At 38.1% G+C, this 21,896-nt stretch overlaps 1 protein-coding gene across 4 annotated transcripts in view; it reads left to right on the top strand.

Annotated features, from left to right (window-relative positions):
- Positions 1-13,851, top strand: part of nf2a (NF2, moesin-ezrin-radixin like (MERLIN) tumor suppressor a) — a 31,967-nt gene extending 18,116 nt beyond the window's left edge. For 3 of the 4 annotated variants that reach the window (XM_085295274.1, XM_085295273.1, XM_085295275.1), the window contains 9 exons: positions 24-158; positions 506-580; positions 728-841; positions 1,178-1,300; positions 1,560-1,777; positions 3,298-3,403; positions 4,758-4,876; positions 7,833-7,992; positions 11,465-11,664. In XM_085295274.1, coding sequence (XP_085151400.1) covers positions 24-158; positions 506-580; positions 728-841; positions 1,178-1,300; positions 1,560-1,777; positions 3,298-3,403; positions 4,758-4,876; positions 7,833-7,992; positions 11,465-11,515 — 1,101 coding nt within the window. In that variant the 3' untranslated portion in view covers positions 11,516-11,664. Of the gene's footprint in view, positions 1-23; positions 159-505; positions 581-727; positions 842-1,177; positions 1,301-1,559; positions 1,778-3,297; positions 3,404-4,757; positions 4,877-7,832; positions 7,993-11,464 lie in introns of all 4 variants that reach the window. The other variant, XM_085295277.1, reaches the window with a different exon arrangement.
- The last annotated feature ends 8,045 nt before the right edge of the window (positions 13,852-21,896 follow it).

Here is a 21,896-nt window from a genome sequence, read left to right as displayed (position 1 = left end):
TTTATTCTGCTGATATGCTTCAGAATAAAAAGGGAACAGATCTTCTCCTGGGAGTAGATGCCCTGGGGCTGCACATATACGAGCCAGACAACAAGCTGACACCCAAGTGCTCCTTTCCTTGGAATGAGATTCGCAATATCTCATACAGCGACAAAGAGGTGGGGAAATCTGCAGTTTAACGTCTTGATATATATTATTTGGACAAAAGAGAAGGTAATTGAAGTCATGGGAGTATAGGAGTGAGAGCTACCACTGTTCAGTGTCGGTTTTCAATCTTTTAATGAATTATGTTAAGCTTACGTTATCTAAGTTTATAATTGATAATACATTACAATAAAAAACATCAGTTAAAATAGGAGAAAAAAAATAATTCCCTGTTGTGTTTCTATGGATTCCAAAGAAACTGTCTTACAGAACAGGTGTGTTTTTTTTTATTTTGTCATTTGACGATACATAATTATTATTGATGTTTGATAATACATCTTCTTGTTTCTTCAATGTTTAGTTTACAATCAAACCTCTGGATAAGAAAGCCAACGTTTTCAAGTTCAACTCTTCACGGCTAAGAGTCAACAAGCTGGTGAGTTGAGCTGAGATTCAAGTTGTTTTGACCATGATTAGTAAGTACTGCTTTTCATCAAAACACTTGAGTAGGCTGAAAAACATAAAGACAAATACTAGTAGTTAGTGGGAAATTAGAGTTTTGTAAACCATTTCTGTTATGTAGATCCTCCAGCTATGCATTGGGAACCACGACCTGTTTATGCGCCGGCGGCGGGTGGACTCGCTTGAAGTACAGCAGATGAAGGCTCAGGCCAGAGAAGAGAGGGCAAGAAAACAGGTACCGGTAATAGAAAAGCACAGAAACAGAAGAATGGGTTGAACTTGTTTCCAAATTTCTAGTCAAATACAAACACAAATTTGAACCTGATTTCTCTCTAATAAAAATGGCGTGGTCACACCATGTCATCACATAGTTTTTGCTGCTTTGGTGTATTTCAGTAAAGCTTTGTCACATTGTCTTTTTGTGCATCATCTTTTCCACTTCAGTTACCTTTCCACCTTTATGTTAACAGATCTTTTTTTTAATCTGTCTTCTTACCCGTTTCCATTTGTCCCCCACCATGTAATCTTATGTTTTACCACACTGCTAAATATATATATATGTATAATTCAGGTAGAAAGACAACGTCTGCAAAGGGAGAAACAGCTGCGGGAGGAGGCGGAGAGAGCCAGGGACGAATTGAAAAGGAGACTAATTCAGCTGCAGGATGAAGCTCACATGGCCAATGAGGCACTGGTAAGATTGAGTTGGTTCGATCGTTCTGGAGTTTACCATTGTGTTGATGGCTGTGACACATGCAGTATATGCCAGATTTAAAACAAAATAATTTTCTCTCAACATCAACAATATCTACAGGTAATTTCCTCCGAGTGTACATGCATGTACCTCCCGTTACAGTTTTTTCTTGGACATATCTTCTCTCTGTTTTTAACTTATCTTGTCCTCTATCTGTGTGTGTTTGCCCTTTCGTCCTGCGCTTCCTTCTTCTCTCCAGCTGCGTTCGGAGCAGACGGCGGACCTGCTGGCTGAAAAGGCCCAGATCGCAGAGGAGGAGGCCAAGCTGCTGGCCCAGAAAGCCGCCGAGGCTGAGACAGAGATGCAGCGTATCAAAGTGACTGCCATCCGTGGCCAGGAAGAGCGGCGACTCATGGAACAGAAGATGCTGGAGGCAAAGATGGTAGCCCTCAAGATGGCCGAGGAGTCCGAAAGGAGGTGGGGAGAAGAAGAAGGAGGACTGGGTGGATAAATGTAGAGTGTGTCCTGCTGTGGAGACTATACAGTGTATTTGTTTAGCTTTGTGGCTTTGGCTCAATAAGCAGCATTTCACTCAAATCCTCTCTCTTTGTATCCACATCAGACATTTGCACACAGTACATAATTTTCAGATATAAATAACTTATTCCCACATCTCACTAACTTCCCAAGAGTTGTTTTTCCTTATTGCCAGCTGCAACAGCAAGGATTGTATTGTTGTCACTTTGCAAGCCTGTTTGTCTGTGGTTGTGTGTGTGTGTGTGTGTGTGTCTGTGTGTGCACGTGAATATGGTGTATATGTCATTATAGTAAACAGTAAACAGTGTTCCTTGAGGCACCTGTTGTGTCGCAGAAACAACCAAAAGGGCGGTTTTGAGTGCTTTGTTAGGTTTTTATATACCTGTCTGTTTGTGGAAAGAAATGATCAAGATCATGGCTACACTAATTTGCATTCACAGTCATAAATCCTTTTTTAAAATTTCTAGTTGGAATAACAATGAAGTCCTGAGTGGCCCAGGAGCACATCAAAAAATAAGAACTTAAAACTTGTTTAAAATTTTAATTTCAAAGGCATTTTTTTCTGCACTGCAGCTTGAGTCACTCTGTTGCACTACTTTGGTCTGAGGCACGTCATCTGAACTAGAAGCACTAATATTTGTGCTAGTTAACGGATAGTAGCAATACCAAGTGATGGTGGTAGTCCCTGTCAAAGAGTCTCTTTTATAACACCGTAGTACTTGTAAGTTCTACAATACTAAAAGTGTATTTTTTGATCTGGGTTTATCTCTTCCTTGCAAAGCAATTTTGACATTTTCTTTTTTAAACTTCCCGAAGTAGATAAAATCAATCAAGTACACCGTGCGCTCTTGACTTTTCTTATTTCGGTAGCAGTCAGATGGATATAAAGAGAGTGGGACTTGACTGAGTGGTTTTATAAAACTTAATAGATGCCGATCAATTCATTTCCATACAAAAACAATATACATACTAAGAATATCACTTTACAGCCTCTACTTCACAGTTTATTAGGCAATCATTTCAAATGGATACCATTAACCACTTCTCAGTAACTGGAATTTTTGGATGAGCACTTTTCTGCAACAGAGAAAATTTAAACCTGTGGTACTCAACATGTAAATGACTCTGTCCACTCAAACCCTCGAGGCACGTAGCTCCCCCACAACTGCTGAATGTTCAGGAACACAATCAAAAGAAATGTAATCTCTCGCATGTAACACTTTTATATCTTTGTGCGGATACTCGATGGTGAAATAATGGAGTCGGGAATGATTGTCTTCTGGGGTCATACATCAATCATCTACGTAATAACAAAGTGACATTCCAGGTTCACTGAGTACCAATGTACCAATTATGTAAGATAATTTTTGGATTTGGTTTAGATAATTCTGTTTCCTTGGAAGGACTGGGAGGTGAACGAAAGAATAAAGTATCAATCTCTCTGTCTGTTTATACCTCAGGGCCAAGGAGGCTGAGCAGCTGAAACAGGACCTGCTGGAAGCCAGGGATTCTGAGCGCAGAGCAAAAAACAAGCTGCTGGAGATTACCAGCAAGGCTGTCTATGTGGTAACTGACCCAAGGCACACACACAGGCTTGATCTTCACATATTCTTCAAACGCATAGGTAGATAACGTAATTCATGCAGTACATAGTATCTGAAAAGGTCAGATATGAGTGTTCACGATCAAACAGGGAGGCTGAAACTATTCACAATCTGTTTTCAGAAATACATCAGTAAGCCAATAATCAAGTAAAATGACCATATATTTTCTCATATTACCGAATCAGTTATACCATTTTACCTTTTGATCTGTGTACAGAGGATCAGAAAAGATAAAAGATATGCCCTTCATGACATCCTAAAGCACAAAATGATGTCACAAACCCCAACACACTTTTCCTACATGCATGCAAAACCAAAAAAAGCAGCATAATCATACATTATTGAGAATTTAAAGGAATGTCTGCTTAAAAATAACCAATACACCATTCATTGCATCTCTGTGTTTATAAAGATCACTCTAAATGTAATATACTTTTTTGTAATTTATATTTCTAAAGATTATGTTTCCTCCATAGTTCTTTGATATACTTTATGTATAATTTCCTAAAAGATTATCCATAAAAAATAACAAGTGACACAGAGAGAAAATATCTTCTGTGGAAAACCATCAACAAATGGTGGTGCAGGTGCACATGCAGTGTAGTTTCACAGAATGATAATGTATCCCCATCTGGAAAATTGTGTGTTGTGGGTCTTAAATATGACATGAGCATATAGGGTTACCAGTTTTATCTGGACTCCTTAAAACACACATGTTCACACACTGACACATGCAATTGTTTTCATACAAAGCCAAACAGAACAGGAGATACTTGCAAAAGACCAGGCACCACATCAGGCAGCCTACACAAGGGCTTTCAGCATGTTAAAAACCCACACATTCCACATTCATTAGCCTGTGCGCGCACACACACACACACACACACACACACACACACACACACACACACACACACACAGAGATACTGGTGATTGATATAATATGAATGAGGATCCTAAAGAAATATATAAAGACATACTAGTGCACTTACACATTACACAATTTACATTTTGGTGTATTAGGTTGTGACATATGCATTTCAAAAAATTTAATCAAACCCTAAAAGCACATTTTTATCAGCTCATGTGCCCTTCTTCACTTTGTCTGTTACTATTGTGTCCTTGTGTCATATTTTCACACATTGTTGCTCATACACTCTGCAAAAACCACATATTTTTATTCTGTCTTGCTCGCTTTTGTTTCTCTTTCTATCATTTTTATGTCTGAAAGTGATGCCTTTTTTCCCCTATTTGTAATTTAAGATTACTGTCACTTCATAAACCTCTACCTCATTGTTTTTTTTTTCCAATCCTAGTCCCCAGGACTGGCACCTGACAGCATGCCTCAAGATGTCAGCTTCAGTAGAGAAAACCTCAGTTTTGACTTTAAAGATACTGACATGAAACGTCTATCCATGGAGATCGAGAAGGAGAAGTAAGTAGCCAATTCTGTGCTGATCCTACTTATTATTTTGACTTAAAACTGCACCTTCTCACTTTCTGGTTGTGTGGCTCCACCTATTTGCAGTTGTCATTGGAAGGAATTAATCAGTTGAAAAGAAATACATATTTTAAGTGCTTTTGAATAACCTCAGAATATGCTTGAGAAAGATTTAAATTGGTCCAGGAGCACCATCATTTTAAATATGCACATTTTAATTCAGGGCTCTGGTGAATATTTGACCCCTCAGCATTAACTGAAGTTGTTCTGCTGCCCGTATTTGGCCATTTTATTTCAGTAGTTCTTGTAGGTCACTGTTTGCAGACAGGAAAAAGTACATTTTGACAAGTGTGACCCTGACTGTACGGTTGGGTAAATTACCTGGGTCTTAGTTGTCATCTAATTGGGTAATTAGTTGTTTGTTTTTTTTTCAAAGAGTAGGATTGCAGGGCAGCAGCTAGCTGGTAATTTTTCACAAAACCAGAAAACTGCAGCGGAGTTGAGAGACACATGCTGTAAAATAGCTGATTGATTTTTGTTGTTTTTCATTTAAGTATTTCTGGTAGCTAAAATAATAATAAAAAAAACAAACACTTGTATACATGTAAAAGTGAAATATTTGAACAACAGGGTGAGAGTAATGTACTAAAAAAATTATTACAGTGTAAATTCAGGTTTTTACGAATGTGTTTCTCTCTAAAATAGCAATTCAGGTCAGTGAGAGGCAACTGATTTATCCAGAAGAGAACTGCATTATGATGAACTTGTCCACTGTACAAACCTGAAACCTATGTGTAATAGCTGACCTGTACGATGTGTAGAGCACAAAAAATTTGTTACAGTCAAATGACAGGTCATCGATTTATTAATGGAGATACTTTTAATGTGCCTCATGCAGAAATGCATGTGCTGCTCTTATTTTTTCTGCAGGAATAGTGGGTCTCTGGGTACGTAGTAATTTAATCTTACACACTAACTCAGGTCCCATTAATATCTGCGTTTTGATAGACATTTCAATATGGTATTAAATTGCCCTGATAGAAGTAAAAAAAAAAAAAGAAAGAAAGAAAGAAAATGAAGGAAGAAGAGAAAAAAATGAGAATGTACATGAAGTCAGGATGTGTGTGAACTACTTTGCAAAACCCATGCAGAGATTTTTTTGTGTTCCAATGTCTGTGTAGAAATGTGTCTAAAAGCTAAAACACTGAAGAATGTAAACACGCATGCATGTATACTTTTTGTATCGGGGGGTTCTCCTCCCTCCCTCTGACATTACATGTTAAGTTCAGTTCAGTTCTGCTCTGTTTCATTAAAATACCAGTGTTATTGATTGGAACAGAAATACAGAAATGTACAATTTCTAGGAAACAATGTGTTGCAAATCTTATTCATGTAATGCATAATTCATTTAAATAAGTTGCTCCACAAATGTTGCATTCTGAAAAGTAAACTCATGTAAATACATATGCACAAAAATTCTCCTTTCCACACATCTCAGTTCTTTAGTAAGTACAGACAGTAGCATTTTAACAATGGTACACACTGCTAGTAAGTCTGGTTTGTTGTGCCTGATGCGTGTGTTTTCAGCAGTTTCACCATTACTATAGTGTGCTAAAGTAGCAAGTGATAAAAATTATTTATTACATTTTTCCAGCTCATTTTCCCCCTCTGCATTCACACGCATACCCAGCTCCACTTGATTAAAATTTCTCCACATTGTTGCCAACTTTATTACAATAAGAAGAGATCATTTAAAATGACTGAACATGATTTATTGAAGAAGAGAGTTTGAGTTTCTATTTGACTATTAGACTTCAATGAAGCTACATAGCAGAGCAGAGTGTGGCAATGGTAGGAAGTAGGACAGGACCCCCCGGAGTCCACATGTTTATGGTGGCAGAGATGAAGCAGGTGGAAGCCGAGATGGGAAGGACGTGGGTTGCAGGAAAGAGAGTCGGAGAGTTAGAATGACAGAGGAGCAGTGAGGTTTAAAGCACACAGAACACAAGCTGATTGGCTGACAGGAAGAAAGAAGAATAAAAATTGGTGATAGAAATGAGCGATGATGACAAAATTCAGTTTGAAAGTGTGGGAAAGAGGAAGTCATGGACAGGATAGACTAGCAGCACAGACTCCCAAGAATGCAGGCAAATGTGGGAATACAGATCTTCCTTATTGAACTTGCACATAAGATAAGATAACCTTTTTTAAGCTTCTTTTAGTGATTTTTTTCAAGCGCCCATTTTTTAATGCCCAAAAAGTTACACACTTTTTTCTCCCAGCAGCACATTCAGCTCATCACTTGGCAGCAGAATGAGCTGCACATGCAAACGTACTAGATCTTTGAAGATATAATAATTTTTAAATGCGAATATAGCTGAAATCAAAGGTTAGCTATTGCCTTTAGCTTATCTACGTAGCGATGTTGTCAGATTACATCACAGTGGGAAAATAAGGATTTTATCAAAACATCAACTTGGTCAACAGTCACTGTTTCATGCTCATTCTATTGTCTGATACCAGAAACTGAAAATTATGTGATGAAAACAGCCTTCTTGGGTATTATATGCAAGGACAGAAGGACAGCTGACACAGTGATGTCATGGATATGCTAATTACCGCGAGATGTCACTGTGGCAGGCTTTAGCTACTTCCTACAGACTGCTGGCAGTACATTTTCAAATGGAAAAGGACATTCTGTCTTTATCTTTAGTTAAACAGAATTTATATCAAAACTTGAATCCACATATTCTGTCTTTTTGTACGATGTCATATTATAGTGTTATACCGCTTTTAAAGCCAAACTTTTAATGTGTCCTTTGGCGGCCTATTTGATATGAAATCATATGGTGTAATTCTGGACTTAATTTAACCTTATTGTCACTGTGTTTATTCTTAATGACCATGGAAATAATGGCTGTTTCTCAACTGGCAATTTGTTCATGCATAGGGTTGAGTACATGGAGAAGAGCAAGCACCTGCAGGAACAGCTGAATGAGCTGAAGACGGAAATTGAAAGTCTGAAGCTGAAAGAGAGGGAGACTTCTCTAGACATCATTCACAATCAGAACACAGAACAGGGGACCAGCAAGCACAGTAACTTTAAAAAGGTAACTCCCAGCTCAGCTGCCACATAAACATACACAGTCCTTAAAAAATATGATGTTTCCCAGTAACCTTGGCTTGTCTGTCCATATTTGTGTTCACACAGAAATAGTTTTCAATAGGCCTTCAGATCCAAAACAGAAATCTGATTACCTCTGCTGTTTACCTCGAGGTTATATATTGGAAAAACGAATAATCAGATATTACACTACATAAATAAACACCCACACATCTGACAAAAAAAACCATCTTTCTGAATTTTGAAAGTAAAATTTCAAGATGTCAGTGGGTGCATGGGCACTAGCAGTGCAGTTGCAGAGGAGAAGAGATAAGAAAGTGTGAGTAAAGCTGTCTCAGCAGCTACTACTATTTCAAGCTAATCTGACTTTAGTTTTAGGGGGAGGCAAACTGCTACTGATGCCAGGTACATGTGATCATTATTTTAATTAAAAACAGCAAATCTTGAAGCATAAAGTGGTTCTGGAAGTGAAGCAAATGCATTGGATATTTTTCTCATGGTTAATGAATATAAATGAGCACTAAAACATCTAATGAAGTGAGAAACACATCACTACATTTACAGTTATTTAAGCCATTCAACTGCTATCCAATGAGCTTACATGAGCCACATTTACAGTATTATGAAGTTTAAATAAACTCTGAATACTTCCTGGATGGCCCCCTCCTATTGTAGCGACAACAACTGTATATAAAAGATGGACTTAGCAACCAGGTCTAAAAAAATAAAGCTGTTGTTTCTAGTAGCAGGGCAACGACTATATGTGCAAAAACAAGTATTCATGAATTTATGGTCTCAGTCACTCAAGTCTTATTGAGCCATTTTGTAAATTATGGTGCTCATTTGAGTCAAAAAGAAGGTTAAAGCAGGGTAAGCTACAGGGGTTATGTTTGTGATTGACAGGCAGCCATGAGCATGCAGTGCGATGTATTTCCAAATCATATATACCTGTTGCTGTGACACATCTGGTTCCAAAGACAAAAAATGCACCAGATAAAGAGGTCAGCTCAAGGCTTCACGTTGGAACAACAGGTGACGTCACAGTAGCCTACTTGTGTCCATCTTTTAGGTACAGTCTTTGTGAAAATCTGTGCGTTTGCATTCATCTTATAGCAACTCCATTAGTATTAGCGATTTCATCTCACCCAGTCTCTGGTTAAGTAATGATATAAAAACAGTAGATGTGACAGGCTCTTGGCCTGTGGGATATTTCATAATTGATTGGTCAAAGTCAGCAGCATTGTTATAAAAAGATTATATTTCCGCTGTCCTCTGATGAACTGGCAGATTAGACTTGTTCTCCTTTATCCTACCACTCCAGTATCTCTCTAATTTAAATAAAAGTATCAAATAAAAATTTGGGTTGTTCACAGCACATTGTGTAACAAAAGAGCCCACCCTCCTTCGTTTTGTCTCTGAGTGTAAAATACGCTTGTTAGGGGGAGCACTAATTGATTTTTGCTTGGTGATTAGTCATTTGGATTGATGGGGGCACCTCTGACATGCAAGTGGAAAAGGAGCTGAGTTAAAAGTGTTGCTTTAATTGAACCAGAGGCATTGGCATTTATCTTGTTAGTGAGGGAAGGGGCCAGGCCTCGTGGCATTGCAGGGGGAAGGGAAAAGAAATCAAGAGTGAGGAAGCTAGGTCAGCTTTGCTAAAAGAGGTGAGAAGTTTAGGGAAGGCGGGGGGCGCACTAAAAAGGAAGAGGAGTTTGAAGGAGGCTGAGTCATGGATAAGTTCCAAGAATGCACTGTGAAGTTAGTGACCAGGGGGTGGTTGGGGTGAGGAGGAGACGGTGGGAGAGGAAGAGCAGAGGGAATGTGGAACGAAGCACAGATCACTGAGCCCAAAGCATCAGGACCAGCTGCAACCCCGGGCAAAGTTTTCTCCTCCCAGACTCACTCTCCCCCTTTGGATGATTAATGAACGTTCCTTTGACACGGCACAGTGCCTTTGCACTTCATCCAGGCCACAGTTTCTGTTTTGTTAGCACCAGGGCTTACAGAGAGCTCATTCTCTGTAAATAAGTCTCAATACAAGAGCTTTAGAGATTCTGTGTGAAGTTTAAGAGAGGCAGTGCTTTTTTTATGCTATATGTGGCAGTCCATTCAGACCGTATGAAGTGGCAGACAAAGGAGGTTAGCTATTGTACAAAAGCATTTCTTTTCTGGAAATATCTTGCTGCTGTGTCTTTCATAGCACTAATACCTGGAACATCGAGGAAAGAGTTTTTGCTCTTTCTAAAGTGGAGTTTGTGACCAGTGTGGAGAAAAATGCTCGAGAGTTAGATACAGATAAGCATGCGGTCAGACTTTAACACACACAAATATAGCTCAGGCTTTCTGTCAGCAGGGACACTAGAAGGTGATCAGTAAACATAACACTGCTAATCCATCCCTTCCCACACATTATCTGTTTGGATTTGCTTAAGTCCCTCAATCAGCACATTCCCCAGAAAAAACTGGATTTCCTGAACTGTCCTCCTTCATCCCCCGTGTAATATTGACTTTGGCAGTCGGTTTAATTCCCTTTGCCCTGCAGATGTTAAAAAGAGAAACTAGTTTGCCCAGCCAATTTGCCTTAGTGCGGTCTTATGCAGTATTAGATAAGTCAACGGTTAGCTTCACCTGAATGGTTAAAGCACAGCCAGTGACCCGAATTAATCCATCACCAGCTCATTTAAACCTGGAGAGAAAGACAATTAACAGTTTTTTCTCTGACTGGCATTGATCTCCCACTTCTCTCCTCATCTGTTTGATTGTCTGTAGCAGAGAGCTGGAAAACCTGCAAAGTTGTGTTGTACCCTGATTGAGTTGTAAACCTTAATAGAGGCAGATTTTCTTTCAGTTTCTGGATATTATAATCTATGTAGGGTGTATCAACAACATTGCATGCCTTTACACCATCAGAGATTCATTACAATCAGAATAACCTTCGGGGTATATTTGCAGTAAACATGCCAAAGAATCTCCAATTATCCTCTTCTTGTGATCATTTAGTCTTTTGATTAGTCAAGGGAAACAAGTCAGATTATGTGTTTGGCTTTTCTAGTGTCTAATTAAAAGTGCTTCATCAGAGAAATAATTGGATTACACATGCATGTGTGTACATTCAGAATTACAGCTACCTGCTAACCAATTTTTTGTCAAATCACATTTCTTATTGTGTCAGTATGTATAAGCATGCTGACCATCTGCACGCTGCACTCTTTTTATGGTGTCTTGGTTGAAAGTCAGGGTCTTGCACACACTGTGTGTATTGGGAATAGACAGAAGGATTAGATCAGGCAAAAAGGCTAAGGGAAAGGCCAGGCGATGACTTTCATGATCAGAATCTCCAATAAAGATTTCTGTCTTTTTACTTATTTTGATTGCTTGCCAGAATACTCCTCCTCTTGTGTTTATTTTTACCCCTCATATAAAACCTCACCACACCTTTGTTATTGATTCTTACACAGCTTACACTACAGAGCACCAAGTCCAGGGTTGCCTTCTTTGAGGAACTTTAAACAACAGAGCTGCAGAGATGAGGATGAACAACTGCCAAGAACCTCTTCTATATGCACTCCTGGTCAGTTGAAAAGACAGATCACCCTGCAAGGCTTTATGGTTTTCTTCCTCCTAAAAAACACTGTGGACAAAAAGACAAAACAAAAAAATGCCCACTGCCTTAATCTGCACCAAATCTTCGTGCCTTGCGTATGCACAAACAAGAATGCATGCCTGTTCCTGCACTAAATCTTAAATTCATTCTTAAAATGAGTGCTTGTTTACAGTGAGAGTGTGTTTCATACAGCACAAGCTCCAGGAATGTTTTGAAGTGAACTTGTGTGTGGGATTTGTTATTGTCAGAGAATAAGCATTGACAGTGAAAAAGGGAGTGAAACTGCACTGTTCCTTTTCGACTCTGAGTCTGATGTGGTTATATTTGTGGTGCTTAAATTGGTTATTATATCTTGCCCAGCTCTGTATTGTCCGATTGCAGAGCTGTTTCACAATTCAAGAAGAAATTAACGTGAACAGATCTGAGCAAGAGAGGTGATGATTACATATCGATCCCACTTTGAAGCAAATGTTTAATATTTAGTGTTGTAAACAACAACTGATCTTAAACTTCCCGCTGCTTCAACACTGACCATTTGTTATAGTCAACTTTACTGATAATCCCAATGGATTCCGCCGTTGAAATTGAATGTTTGACCATTAAATACTGGTCATTTAGGGAGCCATTTTAATTTTATTGTTTGTGGTTTCTTTTTCTCAACACTAAAATGTATCTTTATAACCAGGAATTTGCCTTAGCTGTGTTGTGTGAGCAGTGTTTGTCTCAGAAAGCATGTCCATGTGTTAATCATGAGGCCTTAATACCTACATATATGTATTGTATACATAGAGATGTCACGCTACATATCTCTAGCTGCCTTGCGCATATAGTTATTGTGTCCTTACATAATGCACCGGGTGCACTGTGTTATACTCTTGAAAATGAGGAAATGGTCATTTTTACTAGGTGGTTCTTGGAATTTAAACTGGATCAAGGAAGTGTAATACCTTAGATGTGAGCTTTTGTCACATCTGAGATCCATCTCAGCTTTTTTATTGTATTTTCTGTTTTTTGTTTTTTTTGTTTTTACTTTTTTGTGACCACAACCACTTTTTTAAAAACATAAATTAGCATCTATTTTGAATTAATGTGTCTTTTTGAATTAATGTGTTCTTTCCCACTGAAAGCAATTTATTCTGGAGAATTATAATGTGACATATATGTATACATACACATATATATATATATATATATATATATATATATATATATATGTATATGTATTAGGGGTGCAACGATACACAAAAGTCACGGTTCGGTTCGATACTTTGGTGTCACGGTTCGATATTTTTTCGATACAAAAATTTTTTCATGCTTTTTAATTTGTCATTTATTAAAATTGTAAATATATATTTTAACTCAAAAGTACAGTTTTTAAATTTAATGTTGCTGAAACAACAAAGTAATAAAAAAAATTAATCTGATTGAGAAATCACTCATCTTTGGAAAAGAGAGTTTATTACAGAGAAATGGCTCTTTCCAAAATAAAAGCTATACTATAAGCTTCTTCTGGGCTATATTCTCAGCAGCATATTAAACATATCAGGTCCCCATAAGGAGAATCGTGTGCTAACGGCTGTCTAAATGACTCGGGTAAAGTTTGTAGCATGCGTGCTTATTGTTTTTGTCTGCCTCCACTTGTCTTTGCACTAGGATGATGTTGGCGTAAATGTGCAGCCATATTCGTTGTGTTCCCACTAGTGCTGTTAGCGTTAATCTCGTTAAAATGACATTAACGCCATAACGCGGCAAATCTCCGTTAACGAGCTACCACGGATCGCCCCGTGCATGGGGCTGGACCGCGTCAACACATTAACAAGCTAACTGTGCTAATGCACTAGTTCCCACAAATTGAGCATTGCGTGGCACATCCGACATACTGTTTTACTTTTGTCCATGACGCGCTTACCATCAGGGTCATGCTTCACATGAAAACCAAGATAGTACCAAACCCCAGCTCTGAATGAGGGTGGGGGAGGTTCAATTTCGGGTAGCGTTGAGGGAGTTGCCATGTTGCAACGAGCTTAGCTTCTGTCTTGCTGCGCTCAGTGGATCTGCACTCCACAGTGCAGCCTAGGTGGAGTAGTCGAACACAGATCCACTGAGCGCTCAACACAGACAGCATCGTCAGAAGAAAAGTTGATAAAATAAATAAAAATTCTTGTATTGTTTGATACATATGCGTACCGAACCGAAAGCACTGTATCGAACGGTTCAATATCAATACGAGTATTGTTGCACCCCTTTTTTATATATATATATATATATATATATATATATATATATATATATATATATATATATCTGACTGCATTTAGCAAGGATAATAAGCAGTATTTAATGAAACTGTGGGTGAAGTTACAGTATCTATTTTACGTATCCATACATTTTCATAAAAACATGAGATTTGTAAGTTTTGCATATCAAATAAAAGTATATCAGGTATGATTTTTGTGTGTGTTGTGAATTTCTTTTCACATCAAACGACTTTTTCTTATTATGGCAGACTTTGATGAATGTCAGCTTTGATATGGCTGGTGCACCCAGATGATTTTCACTTAACCCAAAAAGACATTCAATTACACCTTTAAAAAATCAAGTGTTATGTAAGCGCCCTCCATCCTGTGCCAGATCACATACTTTGCTTCCTTGAGTGACAAGGTGCTTGCGTATGTGTGTTTGTATGCCTATGGATGTGTGGGAGAGCGCCATGTGATGCATGGCCCCTGCAGTCATTTTCATGCCTCTGTGTGTTGTGTGTCACCGCATTAACCCTTAAATGTATGTTTCTGCTTGTGGCTTTGTGTCTCTCAGTCTGACTACTCTCTGACAGAATGACTTGCACTGAGTTCAAGGGGCTTCTCCATAACCATGCCTCCTCTGGTCTGCAACTGAAGTATGGCTACCTTTGGTTTGTAAGTGTTGTGACACTTTAAGCAGTGTCTTCAGGAGCTTAGCCCCTGCAGAGGGACAAGGGTGGAGAGTGTGCAGGGCTATCAGACAAACTGACAGATACACAGATTCTTCTTCATTGCTGCCTCCCCCTCAACATGTCTCTGAGGGAGAGTGAAAAGGGGCGGGGATGGGGAGGATCACATCTTTTGTCATTTATCCATTCTCAGAGGATCACAGTTAATGTCACACCTGCACACAGCGATGTGAGTACACAAATACACAACTTGCAGCATATTGGAAAAGGTTTGCAGTTTACCACAGGGCTGGGGAAGCTGACGAGCACTGCACTGAATCTGCCAAGTGCTTGAATTTAGCACAAGCACAAACAATAGAAAGGGAAAACCCTTCTCACATAATCCAGGGATAGCCTGCATTTAGGGAACCAATTCATGGATCAAATGTATGATGCAGTAGCAGTTTTACTGGCTGCTACTATAACCATTAAAATATCTTTATTATACTTTTACAATTTACGATGTAAATGTAAGGATATAGCCATGTAATAAACGTTAACTGCCAGTGCCTAATTAAATTTTGAATTGAACCGTTAAATTACTTTGCGGGTAGATGCACTGATTATTTTCATGTACCAAACACAAAAGATTTAGTAGAAAACTCACAAGAACTCTTTAAGATGTTTAATACATATAGCTCAACCCTTTTTTCAAGCATGTACAAATTAAGTAATCAAAAATGCCTTTCATTTATTTTATTTTACTAAATGATGTTGCATGTAGCTTAGGTAAAAAACCAAATAGGTACTGTTGTTATGTAGCTTCCTAATTCAAATGCATAGGCATCAGAAAAATAGAGAATATGGTTTCATTTATAAAACTGTGCATAGGATCCGTACTAAAATAGGAAATGCACAAAAGCAGAAAACGCTTCTAGAATATTGATGTGTGAAATAATCCTGCTGATCAGTGGCTCTTTATCATGGAAACAAGCAAGAGAACAACAAGAGGCTCATTGTCCAGAAAATGTGTTTATGGATTCCTCAGTTTTAGTTCCAGTTTATGTTATTGCCAAAGATACTTGTAAAAATCTCATATTAATATATTATTAATCCTCATATTTAACAGTTTCAGGAATTGTTAGGTTATTACTACCATCAACATTTTAGCAAACTTTCAGTGACCAGCTTATCCCAACCTGAAACATTTTCTTTCACGTCTCATCTGCCGTGTCCTCCCGTGACATTTTGAGCTCCACAAACTAAACCATCCATTGTGTGTTTTATCTGCACCAGCTATGGTGGGGCTTGCTACATCCTGTGGGCTTATCAACTGCTTCCTCAAATCTACTCCCATTTGCTAATCTCTTCCCACCCATACCTGTCCTAATATATGCCAGCTATGAAATCCTTTAGTCTTTTCCCTTTATATTGTTATGGACAAATCCAGCAGTATATTTAAATCAGGTGACAAATCTATTTCTTCCTGAGCGATTTTTTTACTTGAGCTTTTATGTTAGCTGTCTTGGTAAGCTTAGACAACTGTCTAAGCATACCAGTCCTCGCCATAAAAACACTCATTTATCAACTTCATAAGTTGGCATCAGAGCCGGTTTCTGCCAATTTTAATTGTGTAGATGATCCAGACCTAATCGAGTACTTTTAGCTGCATATTCTCACCACAGAAGTGACCGAAAACAGGACAGAAGGTGTTTAAACTGAGAAATGTTATGATGTTAAGACAGAGGCAGCAAGCATTCCTGGTGTTGGTGCCCAGTCCGTCGCAGAGCTAATACAAAGACATAAACAACCAATCTTGCTCACATTTATACTTATGGCTAATTTAGAATTGCCAGTTAATCTAACCCATGCTTGTCTTTGGGAGGAAGCTAAAGTTCCTTGAGAGAGTGCACACAAGCAGACCATGCAAGACCTATGCAAAAGGGGCCCTTTGGCTGTTAGATGTGAAATTGACTGTTATCATGCCTGTCTCAGATATGTCTGAGAAACTTTGTTTTGGTGAGTCATCTCTAACTATTTAGAAAATGCGGAATTCCATGACTATATTTTAATGTTCAAGCTCTGCAAATCAAAGCCTTCCAGTTGGTTGTGTGGTAATAAGCCAAAGGAAGGGTTTTGTAGGTCTAAAAATATCATATTTCTGTTATTTAGCTTGGATGACTGAATTTGGTGCCAAGTTATGCTTGTGTGCTCCAAGCATATGAAAATGCCTGATAGTACTGGTTTTCGGCTCTGGTGTGTCAATAAACGAATTGTAAGTGACTCCATCACAGTTAAGAAAATACTCTTAATATTACAATAAAAACAAATAAATATTTTGTGAATAGTGTAGAGATTTAAAAAAAAATGTTCATGAAATAATCTCGGTCTGATGTGGGTGTAAACTTTGCCTACACAGGAATCTCAATAAGGCTTTTTTTCTAAGTGGGTTTTAGAAGTCATGTCAGTGCATTAGAGTTGTGATTTATGAACGGAATAACCACACTTTGAAACATAATTTAAATATCCACACATATACTGTACATCTGCAGTATATATTGACATATTTGAGTAAAACATTTATTTTTCAGCGTCTTTTGCCAAATTGAGGACGTTCCATTGAGTTTTTCTGTATGAAATGCTTCCTCACTGTGCCTCAGCATGTGGGGGTGATGTGTAGCAGCCTGACTGGTCCTGTCTTATTTACTAGATGTTGAGTATGAATCTTCTTGACATTATTCTTTTCAGATTTTCCTCATGCATGTATTCAGTTGATAGTGCATCACCTCGCCTTACACATATGTTTAGCGTGATTAAATTTTTCCAGTCCCTGGGCACTCTGTATGGTAGCAGCGAGGGTTGTATAGGATATAAAAGACTTGGAAGCTTCGCCTTGCTTCATCACTTGCTGGAGTTTGTGTATTTCTCACAGCCATGCACCCACACTCTGACAAACACACACTTACTCACACACACCCATAGAATCAAAAAATTCTTCTCGGTCCTTCCAGCCAAATTAGTATCTTCTTTCATTCCAGGATGCAGATGTCAGTGAAATACCTGTGGAAAATCGCCATGATTGGGTTCATTATGTTTCCTGCAGTTAGCAGGAATGGAAATGAGTTTGGTATTTTAGGCTGAAGAAATAAATAAATAAATTCTCCCTTTTCAACATATCAACTTGTTAGACTCATGAAGTGCTGCTGTCTACCTGTTTTTACATTTCTAGACTACTTGATGAAAAGCTACGAATAAATTTCCTTCTGACTGAAAGATAATGATAAACTCTGTTTTAGTTGTCTCTGCCCATTCTAATCTATACTATGAATATTTGCTTGTCTCTCTCATCATGATATAGATAAATCAAACTAAGAGGTATCCACTCTCTTTTCTTGCTTTATCAGTTATCTTTTTTTTTTTTTTAAATAAATCTGCTTTCCATGTCCGCTCCAGTGCTTCTGTGAGTGTCAGTGGACATCATAATCAGTCCATGCTCAACACTTCCCTCTGCACTCGAGCATAAAGTAAAAGAGTGTCTGCCTGTAAAGAATATCTAAGCAGCAAGACTATTAATGAGTCTATAACAAGTCAAGTCAATTTATTTTTCTTTTAGTGCCAAATCACAACAACACCAGTCTCAAGGCATTTTATATTGTAAGGCCAAGACCCTACAATAATACAGAGAAAACCCCAACAATCAGATGACGCCCCTGTGATGACAGTGGGAAGGAAGAACTCCCTTTTAACTGGAAGAAACCTCCAGCAGAACCAGACTCAGGGAGGGCCGACCAACTATGGATGCATATTATTTATAAGAAATAAAGAATTTGTAAATATTAGAGGCTAAATAGAACACAAATTGTATTATTTCTTTCACCAGTTCCAAAAACGAATCATTTGTGTATATACCCCAAGATGCTGTTCAGTACATCTCGCAATTTGTTTCTTCTTTCGCCTTTCATCTACTGCTCAGATTAGCCACTAGTGGCTTGTTTGGTTTGTCAGTCTGATTTTAAACCCACAAACTAGCCAAAAGAGGTGGGGTGGGCGTCCAGACAAGTATTGGAGGTATTAATTAGGTTGTAAAAGAGAAACCACATGTCACTTGTTCATCTATCTTGACCTGTTTGTCTGACCCACTTCTACCTGGTTGCTATGGTGTTGCAGAGCATGCATTAGTTGTGCTCTGGGAGAACAGGTTTTTGTTTTCCTGCTTAAGGCCTTTTTTTGATTTCACTGTGTACTTGGTTTTTCAAAGCGTGTCACCTCACCTTGTATCTCATCAGTAACAGTCTGACCCTCAGACGTAAGCTATTTCAGGAGCTTTCCTACAGTAACAACATTTTTAATTCAATTTCTTTCTAGTAACTTTTTTCCCCCTTGTTTTTAAAAAATTTTAAAAATCTCGTGGTATTTCATAAAGTTAGCTAAAACCTAGTAAAAAAATATTAGTTTGTTACTGGAAGCATGGCTATTCACATAAAATATAAGCAGATAGTCACAAATGAAAATCTGTTAAGAATTGTTCAAAAATTATAAACACCTAAATCTAAATTCTTGGAGTAAAAGCAAATGGATCTTAGGAGTCTGAAATGGTAGATTTTCAGATGCATTTGTTTGCAGGTATCCATTGTACTCGCTCTACAAATGAAAGTGCAGTTTAGGATATTTGAAATGAAAAGGTAAATGCGCACACACACACGTGTGTGTGTGTGAATGCAGCTACTTTTTGTGCCAAAAAAAGTGTCATGATTAAGTTGCAGTGAGGCACCTTTTACAGTTAGGCAGACTCACGGTCGCCAATTGTCGCCTCTTTTGTTGGTGCTAGATTTGACCAGGAGGGATGCGCTATTGTTGTGTTTTGTTGTTTGGCTGACAGACAACTAATGTTGTGCTCTGCATTTGAAAGGTTGCACAGCAGCTAAATAGAGGACTTGACAAATTTCCTTTTTTCCCAACACAACCTAAATATGCTTAAAAGACTGTAAATTGTTCATGTATACCTCAGTTTAAAGCGTTCATAGTAAACAGCTAATTGTGTAACAGTGTCAGAAAATTTTTCCTAAATGCAAAATTGGGAAGATTTTGAATATATCATCACTCACAGTACATAAAACCATCAAAAGACTAGGAATCTGGAGAAATCTCTGTGTGCGAGGGATACGACCTAAAATCAATACAGGATCATTAATTTTGGGCCCTCAAGCAGAACTGCATTAAAACAGGCATGATTGAAATCACTGCATGGGCTCAGGAACACACCAGAAAGACAGTTCACCTTGCCATCTACGAATGCACATTAAACCAAATCATGCAAATAAGAAACCAGATTGAACATGATATAAAAACACTGCTGCCTTCTCTGGACCAACGATCATTTAAAATAGACTGAAGCGTATAAAACTGTTCCTCAGTCAATCTTAAACATTTAAATTATTATTTGGATAACATAGACAGTACAACCTCCAGACAAAGAGGGGAGCAAACATCTGGCTTATTATCACTATTTACCTCAAAAGTCTTCACTTCTGATGGTATGTTTGTTTGTTAGTTTCTATGCAATTGAAAGATGGCACATCTGGAAAGACTCCATCAGTGCTAGAAGATATATACTGTACAGATTTAGAGCAACATATGCTCCTTTACATTTTGTATTTTTCAGGAGAAGAAAATGATAAACATCATACTGAATCTATTATAGCAACTTGACTTGTCAGGGTAAGGAGTCCGGGTGCTGAACTGGCCTGCCTGCAGCCCAAATCTTTCACTAGCTGAAAATATTTGGCACATGATGATATAAAAAATAAAATAAAGATGGCCCTTAATTGCTGAATAGCTACAATCCTACACCAGACAAGAACAATGGACAATTATTCTCTCCCAAAAGTACATAAACTCATTTCCAGATTTTTATGGACTCTTTTTAACAGAAGAGTTGATGCTAAACATGGCCCTGTCCCAACTTGCTTTAGACATGTTGCTGCCATCAAATTCCAAATAAGCTCATATTTTTCATAAAATACCACATTTTCTCAGTTTCTGTTTTCTATGTCTTGCTTTGAATAAAGTATTGATTTATGAGATTTGCAATAATTTAGTTCATTTAGTCCTAACATTTCTGGAATTGAGTTTCTACACAAGTGACTGTACCAGCTGTTATGTTGCTATACCTTGATTTTTCCCACCAGTCTTTAAAGGACAGCAATATAAATCTTGCATTCAGACATGGTGTAGTGGATGTTTCTTAGAATGTAGGGCAAGTTCTACTTTAGAAGTCACACATTAAAAAGCTGAATTTGATTAAACCTACAGCCGGGGCTGCTGTGTTCGGTCGGCCATCTAATAATAGGTTGACAACATGGATGGGAATCCTGTTATATTTATATATACAATGCCTTACAAAGAGAGTGTATTATAAAAGTCTAAAGTATATTGTATTTATTAAATTTTTATTTGACATGTTTAAATGATGCGTTTCAGAAGGAATTTGTGGCTTTTGGGGTACAAGCAGCATAGAGGAGAAACAAGCTAACATTTTGTCTTTTACCATGGAGTCTTTGAAATAAAATAAATAAATAAAAATGCCAGCCCAATCCTTTCAGGACTGATTTCTATTTTGGTATGAAATCAAAATGGAAAAATAAGAAAGTGTTATTGAATCCAAGTATGCCAATTTTGGTTCATTTGTACTCTGGGGAATTTGGATGTAATATGGTGTTATGTAACGAGCAGGGATTGGGGCAGAATGCAGCGCAGAAGGCTGTGTTGCACTGGAGTTATGTGAGTTGCATTGCTCATTCATGTGCCTCACTCTGTCTCTCCAAGCTGCTAGCCTTCTAACACCCTTGTGGCAGACATCCCAATATCCCTCGTTGAGTGTAAGACGTTCACACACTTGGCACAGGGTTCTTCTCTCTTGATGTTCATATTTCTCTGTTTCTTAACAACAAAAGAAACATAACTCAAAACACTGTCAGCTCTGGAAGTGCTCCTACTGAGCCCTTGTTTTTAGGCTGGCAGTCAAACATCACATTTCAATTCTGCTTTATGCATTTCCCTTTCTGTCTAAAATCTATACTTGTGCATGGAATCTTTCTCGTCCTTCAGACTTGTCATCTCCATATTCCTTTGAGTTTTCTTCTTTTCTGCTGTTCTTTTTCTCCCCATTGCTGCCCAATTCTCTGCGGCCACCAAAACAGCAAATTAGACAAAGACCTCAAAGAAAAAATGCCACTAAAAATTGTCATATGACTCACTTCGCCACAACAAAAACATGCATTGTGAAGTAGCATGAGCCTGTCTACAGTGTTATAATTAGACTGTCCCCTCGTAGCCATTACTTGACTCAGCAGCTACTGTCAATATGTCCCTTTTTTCA

Source organism: Mchenga conophoros, linkage group LG12, assembly GCF_057382185.1.
Source record: "Mchenga conophoros isolate Kocher_MC1m ecotype Shallow Benthic linkage group LG12, M_conophoros_male_GT1.1, whole genome shotgun sequence".
In the NCBI taxonomy this organism is placed as follows: Eukaryota; Metazoa; Chordata; class Actinopteri; order Cichliformes; family Cichlidae; genus Mchenga; species Mchenga conophoros.
The sequence above is the reverse complement of the archived record's forward strand: the minus strand, read 5'-3'. Positions and strand labels throughout refer to the sequence as shown.